General features: G+C 34.7%; 1 protein-coding gene and 1 non-coding gene across 2 annotated transcripts; one reads left to right on the top strand and one right to left on the bottom strand.

Moving 5' to 3' along the window:
* Positions 1 to 3,032: 3,032 nt before the first annotated feature.
* Positions 3,033 to 3,139, bottom strand: LOC142173909 (small nucleolar RNA R71). Its single transcript, XR_012703267.1, has one exon. It is a non-coding gene; the product is annotated as a small nucleolar RNA R71 (small nucleolar RNA).
* Positions 3,140 to 5,193: 2,054 nt separating this feature from the next.
* On the top strand, positions 5,194 to 10,856 carry LOC142167894 (uncharacterized). Its single transcript, XM_075228317.1, has 6 exons — positions 5,194 to 5,271; positions 5,801 to 5,957; positions 6,048 to 6,178; positions 9,922 to 10,003; positions 10,048 to 10,286; positions 10,479 to 10,856. Exons 1-6 carry the CDS (start codon positions 5,194 to 5,196, stop codon positions 10,854 to 10,856), a joined length of 1,065 nt encoding a protein of 354 aa, XP_075084418.1.
* The last annotated feature ends 292 nt before the right edge of the window (positions 10,857 to 11,148 follow it).

Here is an 11,148-nt window from a genome sequence, read left to right as displayed (position 1 = left end):
CTTCGACCGAAGATCCCAAGTTAGCGAGGGCATCGACCTCGTTGTTTTGATCCCGAGGTACATGTTGCAAAGTCCATTCTTTGAGCCGATGTAATTCAACCAGTAACTTGTCCAAATATATATGCATTCGTTCTTCTCTTACCTCGAATGTCCCATTAACTTGGTTTACCACAAGGAGGGAGTCGCGCTTGGCTTCGATCACCTCTGCCCCCAAGCTCTTGGCTAGTTCAAGGCCTGCAATCATAGCCTCATATTCGGTCTCGTTATTAGTCAATTTCACAGTCTTAATGGATTGTCTAATTATATTACCTGTTGCTGGCTTTAATACGATGCCAAGTCCAGACCCTTTTGCGTTTGAGGCACCGTCCGTGAATAGGGTCCAGATTCCCGAGGAAGTTCTAGAGTTAACCAGTAATTCTCTTTCGACCTCGGGTATTAGGGCCGGTGTAAAGTTGGCCACAAGTCTACTAAAATTTGAGACTTAATGGCGGTCCGAGGTCGGTACTCAATATCGTAATGATGATTATAAAATATTCATCTATTATATACTTAAATATAAATTATTTTAAATAAAAGATATATATAATATGTCAATTCTATGTATTTTCTAATAGTATTTTGCAAGAAATAAAAATATCATGATAAAGCAAATAAAGGCATCATGGCAAAAAAAGCACGAGGCATCATGGCAGAAGAAGCACGAGGCAACATGGCAAAAGAAGCATGAGGCAACATGGCACTTTATGGGATTTGATTTCTATAAATAGTATGTCATATTTGTGTTGAAGAAGAGGGAAATCATACGTACCTAATTAGCAACATTTTCTCTAGCTTTGGTCTTTACTTCTTTCTTTATCTATTTTACTTTCCTCTTGTAGTTTTTGAATTTTCTAAGAGTGTTGATAGCATTTTAAAAATTTCTTTCTTTGTGAGATTTAAATACTCCATAATGGAGTAATCTCTTTTGTTGGGATAGTTGATGAAGCTCGATATCGTTATAATATTAATCTCAATTTTACTACATGCTTGACCTGAAAATTTCTACTTATATTTCTATATTGTGCTAGAATATTAGCTTTAATTAATTAATATCACTTCTATCAAGTTATTGTCCAAAGTTAGTTGTGTGTCAATTTTGTAATTCTTACGAAGCAAAATTAATATATGATAATTATTGGGTAAAATAATAGATTGAGAGTAATTCTTATTAAGCTATTATTCCAACTTTATAATCTTGCTTACTTCCATTCTAATTCTCACAGAGGAGTTGTAGTTGGCAAGATTATTGATTTTTAGTAAAAAGTAATCGCAAGAGGTTTTTGCTATCTATTAGCATAATTCAGGCAAGAAATATATCAATTGATTTACATAACCTCGCGGAGTGTTATTAATTGATTATTTCTTAGTGAACAAAATATAATTGTATTAGTAATAAGCAGTTATTCCTAAGAGAAATACATGTAGAAGCTAAGAGTTTATTATTATCACGTTATCGAGTGAATTCAATGATTCCCAACTCTTTTTAAATATAAATCTTCCGAAAGTTATTTTGTTTCAACTTAAGCAATTTTAATTTTCAACAAACAAAACTTCATCAATTTGATTCTCTCAAATAGTAGTAAGAATACTATAAGTTTGTAGCTAGATTCTCCAATCTCTGTGGAACGATATCATAAACTATACTAGAATTTGACAGAGTACGAGTAGCAAAATCTTATACGCATTGGCCTCGTCAAATTTTTGGCGTTGTTGCCGGGGATTGGCATGCATCTACTTCAGATTAAATATTTTATTACTAATTTGAGAAGTTCTTATTATAATATATATATATTTTTTATCGGTATTTCCTAAATTGCACTTAACTATTACTTTTATATTAATAATAACGTTTTTGACTCAATCATAGTTATAGTAATAGTACCTTTTTATTTTTCTTTCTCATTATAAATACTACCAATTATTTTTTATTAAATCCCTTAGTATATCTACTACAATTAAACTATTGTCAGTACTTTATTAACCAAAAAATAAAATACTAGTGGCAACTTTAGATATATTTTATCGTTGTAATTTTAGATACTATCACGAGTATTTACACTATTACTTTGAATAGTATTATATTTTATTGCAAGTGTGGTATAATATTACTATTATCTATAAATAATAAAATTATCGTACTAATACTTTTTGATTTGGCACCTATTTTGTTTATCATCTATGCAATCTTCTTTATTATTGTTATTATTATTATTATTATTATTATTATTATTATTATTATTATTATTATTATTATTATTATTATTATTATTATTATTATTATTATTATTATTATTATTATTGTTGTTGTTGTTGTTGTTGTTGTTGTTGTTGTTGTTGTTGTTGTTGTTGTTGTTGTTGTTGTTGTTGTTATTATTTTAGGAACTAATTTTCTTTACTTTATGAATTTCAATTAGTTTATGACCCGCTCTTCTACAAAAGAGTTGGCAAGTTACAATCCTGAAATTGAAAGATCTCTTCGATCGCACAGGAAAGGACAAATGTCTTCTCAAACAATAGCTTATGAAGGAATGGAGAATCAAGAAATAGAAAATATCAACCCACACGAAGTACCACCACCAGTCCAAATAGAAGATCAGTTTGATGAAGTGGCGCCAAGGCCAGCAAACAGAATCCTAAGGGATTATGCTAGACCAGACCGCTTCAACTGTGAATCTAGTATCAGGAAGCCCCCTGTGGCAGCCAACAACTTTGAAATCAAGGCCGGCCTGATTCAAACGATCCAACAATCTTGTATCTTTACTGGAGATTCAAGTGAAGATCCGCATAGTCATTTAATTAATTTTCTGGAACTAGTTGAAACAGCTAAGTATAATGGAGTATCCCCTGAAGCAATCAAGTAAAGGCTATTTCCTTTTTCTTTAAAAGGAGATGCTAAAACTTGGTTGCGAAGTTTGCCTCAAGGATCAATTACCACATTGGACCAAATGACTCAGAAATTTTTAAATAAATACTTTTCCCCTACTAAAATCACAAAGTTAAGACAAGACATATCTAATTTCTTGCAGACTAACACGGAGTCAGTTTATCAAGCTTGGGAAAGGTTAAAGGCAATGTTAATAAAATGTCCACACCACGATATTTCTGAACATATGCAGTTGTATATTTTTATCGCGGGCTAAAACCCTCTTCCAAAAATATGATAGATGCAGCTGCAGGAGGTTCTGTAATGGGAAAAATCACAGAGGAAGCATTGCAATTATTGAATGAAATTTCTGAGAATGCCATCCAATGGCCATCTAAGCGTGTAATTATCAAGAAGGCTGCTACAGTAAATCAGGCAGATGCTTTAAATACACTAACACAACAGATTGTTTCTTTGGCACAAAAGTTTGAATCTTTTCAGGTAAATACACAACAACCAAACCAGTCTGAAATTTGTGACATGTGTGGAGGAAATCATCTAAACCATGAATGCCAAGCAATCAATTAAAATGATGAACAAGTCAATGTTATCGGCTACAAATCTTACCCTTTTGGAAGTCCAATGGCACATAAACATCCAGGATTTCAGTGGAGCAATCCAAATGGTGTCGAGAACTCTCAAAACTTTCAGAAGAAACCTGTACAGGGTCCACCCGGATATCAGAATCAAAATCGAGGGCAATTGAATTTTAAACCTTATCAGCAAGCAGCCCCATATCAACAAAGGCCTTAACAAGCTCATCTAGGTCTTGATGACCTTATGTACAAGTACATTAAGACCACTGATGAAAAGATAGAAAGTCAGAATTCTTCCCTTAAAAATTTAGAAATTCAGTTGGGCCAACTGGTAACTCTTGTGTCAAAAAAGATTCAAGGTCCCTTACCAAGTAATACAGAAAAAAAAATCCAAAAGAGCACCTTAAGGTCATCACCTTACGGTCAGGTAAGGAGCTGGATGAATCCTATGCAGACCAATCAGGACAACAAGTAGACAAGGGTAAGAATGTTGAAAAACTATTTGAACCATCAGAAGAGAAAGAAGTCAAGAAAAAAGAAGAAAAAAACATTGAAAAATTGACTCCTCTCCCTGTGACAATTCCCTTTCCACAAAAAATGAAAAGAGAAAAGCTTGACAGCTAATTTGCAAAATTTCTGGAGATTTTAAAACAAATTCACATCAATATTCCTTTCACTGATGCTTTGTTACAAATGCCTTCATATGCCAAATTTTTAAAGGAAATTTTGTCAAGTAAAATAAAATTAGAAGAAGTTTTTGTGGTAATGCTTACAGAAAAATGCAGTGCTATAATTCAAAATAAGCTGCCACAAACACTTGGTGATCTAGGTAGTTTTACAATTCCATGTACTTTGGGAGGAGTATATTTTGAAAAAATCACTTTGTGATTCTGGAGTTTCAATAAATTTAATGCTATTTTCTATCTTTAAAAAGTTAGATCTTGGTAAAATGAAAGACACAAGTGTTTCTCTTCAGTTTGCAGATCAAAGTACTAAGAAACCTAAGGGAATAATTGAAAATGTACTCGTAAGAGTAGATAAGTTTGTTTTCCCTGTAGATTTTATAGCGCTTGAAATGAAAGAATGTCCTGATGAACCAATAATTTTAGAAAGACCATTTCTTGCTACAGGAAGAGCAATTATACAGGTTCATCAAGGACAACTAATTTTGAGAGTTGATGAAGAAAGAGTCATCTTTGATATGCAAAAGATACTAAGATATTCAGGAGATAAAACATCATCTTCATGTTTTTCAATTGACATGATTAACTATCTTACAGATGAATTCAAAGATGATCAATTAATTCCAGATTCAATAGAAAGATGCTTGATCAAATCAGGCACCACACAGGATGATGATCCCACCATCAGAAGAGAAGCTGAAATATTAGAAAAAGATTCAGAGGCAGAAGAGATGAAATCCGAAGAAGTTCAATCAAAAATTGAACTCAAAACTCTCCCTTCTCATTTGAAATATGTTTATCTTAAGCAATAATTATTTTCAGTAATTATTTCATCTTCTCTTACTACAGAACAAGAAAATAGTTTGATTAAAGTATTGAAAGCACACAAAGGAGCGTTGGGTGGACTGTAGAAGATATTAAAGGGATTAGTCCGACTATTTGTACACACAGAATCCTCATGGAGGATATCTACAAGCCAGTAGTCTAGCCACAAAGAAGATTGAATCCAGCAATGCAGGAAGTAGTAAAAAAGGAGATCATAAAGTTGTTGGCAGCAATTATTATATACCCCATTTCTGACAGCCCATGGGTAAGTCCCATTCAGGTAGTACCAAAGAAAGGAGGTATGACAGTTATAAAAAATAAAAATAATGAGCTCATACCTACCAGAACTGTTACAGGATGGAGAGTCTGTATTGATTACAGACGTCTCAATAATGCCACTAGAAAAGATCTTTTTCCTTTGCCATTTATTGATCAAATGTTGGAAAGAATTACAGGATATGGTTTTTACTGTTTTCTTGATGGTTACTCAGGGTATAATCAGATACCAATTGCATCAGAATATCAAGATAAGACAACCTTCACATGTCCTCATGGAGAATATGCCTATAGGAGAATGCCATTTGGTCTGTGCAACGCCCCTGCTACATTTCAGTGTTGCATGTCGGCAATTTTGCTGACAATACTGAAAAGTTTTTTGAAATATTTATGGATGATTTTACACTCTTTGGCAAAGCATATAAGTATTGTCTTAACCACTTGACCTTAGTTCTTAAAATATGTGAAGAAACAAACTTAGTTCTTAATTGGAAAAAAATGTCATTTTATGGTTACAGAAGGAATTGTTTCATTTTATGGTTACAGAAGGAATTATTTTAGGACATAAAATCACTACTAAAGGGATAGAAGTTGATAAGGCTAAAATTAATCATATAGCAGGATTACCCCCTCCCACAACTGTGAAAGGCATTAAAAGCTTTCTAGGTTATGCAGGTTTTTATAGACGATTCATAAAAGATTTCTCAAAGATTTCAAAACCGCTGACTAACCTCTTGATGAAAGACATTAAGTTTGATTTTTCAGGTGACTGTGTGAAAGCGTTTGAAACCCTTACAGAAAGGTTGTCAACTGCACTTGTAGTTGTGTCCTCCAATTGGAACCAACCCTTTGAGGTCATGTGTGATGCTAGTGATACAACAATTGGAGCTGTTTTTGTGATGACCCAAAATGTCATCTTTAATTTTAATAATTAATTCTGTGATCTAAGCACTATTTATCATTACTCGACTTGCGTCCGCAGTGCGTAAAATTTTTCGGAAAATTTTTATGTGAAAATGGATTAAAAAATGAATTAGAGCTTTAAAACTCAACTGAGTTGACTTTGGTCAATATTTTGAGCAAACGGACTCGGATCAGTATTTTGACAATTCCGGTAAGTCCGTATCGTGAATTGGGACTTGGGCGTATGCCCGGAATCAAATTCCGAGATCCTTAGCCCGAGATATGAAATTTTGATAAAAAATTTAAAGTTTAAGTTCAAATAGTGACTGGATGTCAAATTATGTGCAAATGACCCCGGAATAGAATTTTGATGATTCCAACAGCTCCGTATGGTGATTTTGGACTTAGGAGCGTGATCGAAATTTTATTTGAAAGTCCGTAGTGGAATTAGGCTTGAAATGCCGAAAGTTGAATCTTTGGGAAGTTTGACCGAGGGGTTGACTTTTTAATATCGGGATCGAAATCCGATTCTGAAAAGTTTCATAGCTCCGTTATGTCATTTATGACTTGCGTACAAAATTTGAGGTCAATCGGACTTGATTTGATAGGTTCCGGTGTTGTTTGTAGAAATTGAAAGTTTCAAAGTTCATTAGGCTTGAATCTATGTGTGATTCGTGTTTTTAGTGTTGTTGGATGTGATTTGAAGATTCGACTAAGTTCTTATAATTTTTTAGGACTTGTTGGTATGTTTGGTTGAGGTCCCGGGGGGCCTCGGGTGTGTTTCGGATGCTCAACGGGTCATTTTTGGACACTCAACGGGTCATTTTTGGACTTAGAGAAGTAGCAAATTTTTTCTCGTTTTTGTTGCAGAAGTTTTTTATTCGCGTTCGCGAAGAAGATCTCGCGTTCGCGAAGGTATGGTCAGTGGAAGCATCGCGAATGCGAGAGTAGGACGCATTCGCGAAGAGTGTTTTCTGAGTGTGAGGTTTTGTTCTTCGCGTTTGCGAAGGGGAGGACGCGAACGCGAAGGTATGGTCTGTGTGTGCATCGCGAACGCGTGAGTGGCATCGGATTCGCGAAGGAGAGCGAGGCAGCTGGGAACCCCCAGTCTTTTGTTCTACGCGTTCGCGAGATAGGTGACGCATTCGCGAAGGTCTGAGTTTGCAAAGCTTCACGTTCGCGAAGCGTTGGTCGCGTTCGCGAAGAGGAAAGTTGGGCAGCACATTTTTGTGCTTCGCGAACGCGAGGCAAGGGTCGCGTTCGCGAAGAAGAAACCACTGGACATAATGTTTAAGTTCAGAAAATGGGACTTCGTCCCATTTTTCATTTTTTAACGATTTAGAGCTCGGATTGTGGCGATTTTTGAGAGATTTTCAGAGAAAATATTGGGGTAAGTGTTCTTAACTTAATCTTTGTTAGATTACCCGAATCTATCACTGTTTTTAACAATTAATTGGTGATTTAAGTTGAAAAAATTCGAAAAACCCTCTTGGATAGATTTGAGGATTTGAGGGCCGAACTGTTATTGGAATTTAGTCATTTTGGTATGGTTAGGCTCGTGGTTGAATGGACGTTCATATTTCGTAACTTTCGTCGGATTCCGAGACGTGGGCCCTACGGGTCATTTTTGAGTTAATTTCGGATTTTTATTGAAAAATATAGTATTTTCTTATAGAATTAATTCTATAATTTTTGTTGACTGTATCGAATTAATTATGACTAGATACGAGTCGACCGGAATCGGAAAATCGAGGAAAAAGCATACTATTTGGTTTAATTGGAGCAAGTCGAGGTAAGTGACTTGTCTAACCTTCTGTGAGGGAAATTTCCCCTAGAATTAATATTAATGTGATTACTGAAATGTGTTGAAAGTCATGTACACGAGGTGACGAGTGTGTACACGGTCTAAATGTGAAAGATTATATTTTTAAATTGTGTAGATCATTGTTGCGCATTTATTAAATTATTTCACCTTTTTATATTCTTCATCATTGATCTGAGATATATATTTTAAATTTGTTTGACTATTTGACCTTTTTCTGCTAATTGTTTTACCTGTTTAATTAAAACTTGATTTCTTTTATAATGTGTATTATTTGAAGGTTGATTTTCTTTAAATTAAATATTATTAATATGAAGTATTTGACATTTTTTAATTTGATATTGAAGCAACGTATTAAAAATTTGAAATATTATTTTCCTGAATTATTTATTCTTGAATATTTTTGTAAGATTTTTGGTACTCATTGTGATGGAGCCGTGAGCTCTTTATTGTGGAAAAATATTATTGTTGGATTATTATGGCATGAGTCGTGAACTCTTTATTATTGAAAAATATTGTTGTTGATTTATTTGTGGAAAATTGAAATATTGGGCACTTGAGGTGCAAATTATGATATATTGTGCTATTGATACGCATGCGGTGGTATAAGGTCTGGGTATTGAAATGCATGTGGTGAGATAAGGGTGGCTTGATACGCGTGGCTAGTAGGAGTGACTACTAGAAGTCATGCGGTGTGATAAGGGTGGCTAAAACGCGGGATGCTATTTCGAAAAAAATATTTTCTTTAAATAAATTGTGAAGGCTCCCGCGGTGACATAAGAAAAAGAGATATTGTGAAATTATTTATAATTTGGGACTACGAGGCGGTACCTCGGTAGTGTCCTTGTTGATATTGATTTATGGCCATAGTTGCCTTCAATTAATTGTTGTGATTTTCATAAAGTTGAAAGAAATTCTGTTTTGATTCCACGAGATATTATTTGTAATTATTTGGTGTCATTAAATGTGATATACTATTTGATTCATTTCCATAGTCATTTTATCTTATTAAATTGTTTAAACATTTTTTCATGTCATTATCTATTCTCCAGTAGGGCCTGACCTGACCTCGTCACTACTCTACTGAGGTTAGGCTTGGCACTTACTGGGTACCGCTGTGGTGTACTCATACTACGCTTCTGCACATCTTTTTGTGCAGATCCAGGTACATCTTACCAGTCTAGACGTCAGTGAGTTACTTGCGCACGGAGACTTCGAGGTATATATGCCAGCGTCTGCAGACTCCGGAGTCCCCTTCTATCATTTATTGTTGCTTCCTTATTTGTCTTTAGATCTTGATACATAGAAACATTGAGAATAAATTTTTAGAAGCTTGTGACTTATTTCTACCGGGTTTTGGGAGTTGTAATTATTTAAATTGTAGTTTATTTATTTTCAGATATTTATGATTATTCCGCATTGATAGGCTTACCTAGGCTTACCTAGAGACTAGGTGCCATCACGACCTCCTACGGAGGGAATTTGGGGTCGTGACAGTTTTAGGCCAAAGAAAGGATAAGTTTTTTCGTCCCATTTACTATGCTAGTAGGACATTGAGTGAGACTCAAGTGAATTATGCCACGACAGAAAAAGAGTTACTAGCAATAGTGTTTGCTTTTGATAAGTTTCGCTCCTATTTGATAGGAACCAAGGTTACTGTTTTTACTGATCATACAACTTTAAAATACCTCTTAGCTAAGAAAGATGCTAGACCTAGGTTATTAAGATGGATTTTACTTCTGCAAGAATTTGACCTTGAGATAAAGGACAAGAAAGGGACAGAGAACTAAGTAGCTGACCATTTGTCTAGATTAGAAAACCCTCCCCTTGAGTTTAATGAGATAAAAGAAGAATTTCCTGATGAACATATTTTTCCAGTTGACTCAATTGTGACACAACCACCCTGGTTTGCAGATATCTCGAACTACTTGGTTGGAAAGTGGATACCGCAAGATTTCTCTTACCAGCAAAGAAAAAAGCTTATATCTGATGCAAAGTATTATCTGTGGGATGAATCTTACTTATTTAAAAATTATGCAGATAATATCATTAGAAAGTGTGTACCTGAAGAAGATATGAATAAAATTCTACATCACTATCATGATGGAGAAATTGAAGGACATTATGCAGCAAATCGAACGGCTTTTAAAGTTTTAGAAGCCGGATTCTTCTGGCCCACACTCTTTAAAGATGCCCGAGCATATGTAGCACAATGTGATAGGTGTCAGAAAATATGTAATATCACCAAGAGAGATGAGATGCCATTGCAATCAGTACAGGTACGTGCAATATTTGATGTTTGGGGAATAGATTTTATGGATCCTTTTCCTTCTTCTCACTCTTTTGAATATATCCTTGTGGTTGTGGATTACGTGTCAAGATGGGTTGAAGCCATCCCCATAAGAAAGAATGATGCTCGTACAGTGTGTAATTTTCTTAGAAAAAGTATTTTTACCAGATTTGGCACATAGCGAGTCATCATTAGTGGCCAAGGAACTCATTTCATCAATAGGCAATTTTCTGCTTTACTGTCAAAATATAATGTGACTCACAAAATAGGAACACCATATCATGCTCAAACTCAAGGGCAAGTTGACGTTTCCAACCGCGAGTTAAAAAGAATTCTTGAAAAAACAGTTGGAATCTCAAGAAAAGACTGGGCTTTAAAATTAGATAATGCATTATGGGCATACCGAATGGCTTTCAAAATGCCAATTGGAACATCTCCAGATAGATTAGTCTTTGAAAAAGCTTGTCATTTGCCCGTAGAATTAGAACACAAAGCTTTTTGGGCGTTGAAAGCACTGAACTTTGATTTAACCTCCGCTGGTAAAAAGCGATTTATTTAGGTTAATGAATTGGAAGAACTAAGATTGGGAGCCTATGAAAATACTAAAATTTTCAAAGAAAAAAATAAAAATATGGCATGACAAGTTGATCCGACCAAAGAGTTTCATAATTGGAGATCGGGTAATTTTTTACAATAGCCGACTCAGGTTATTCCCAGAAAAATTAAAATTCAGGTGGACATGTCCTTACAATGTGATAAGTGTTACTCCATACGGGACAATAGAAATTCAGAAAAATGGAGGAGACAAGTTTAAGGTAAATGGTCACAGGCTAAAATAATACTTTGAAGGA

The sequence above is a fragment of the Nicotiana tabacum genome, chromosome 2 (assembly GCF_000715075.1).
Source record: "Nicotiana tabacum cultivar K326 chromosome 2, ASM71507v2, whole genome shotgun sequence".
In the NCBI taxonomy this organism is placed as follows: Eukaryota; Viridiplantae; Streptophyta; class Magnoliopsida; order Solanales; family Solanaceae; genus Nicotiana; species Nicotiana tabacum.
Note: the sequence above shows the minus strand (reverse complement) of the source record. Positions and strands in the feature narration are given on the sequence as shown.

Bases quoted from the DNA above. Each gene is read 5' to 3' on its own strand.
- LOC142167894 (XM_075228317.1), top strand. From the start codon at position 5,194: ATGCAGGAAGTAGTAAAAAAGGAGATCATAAAGTTGTTGGCAGCAATT. The intron at 5,272-5,800 runs GTAAGTCCCATT...TTATGGTTACAG, and splicing joins CCATTTCTGACAGCCCATGG to AAGGAATTGTTTCATTTTAT. The intron at 5,958-6,047 runs GTTTTTATAGAC...TTGATTTTTCAG, and splicing joins AAGCTTTCTAGGTTATGCAG to GTGACTGTGTGAAAGCGTTT.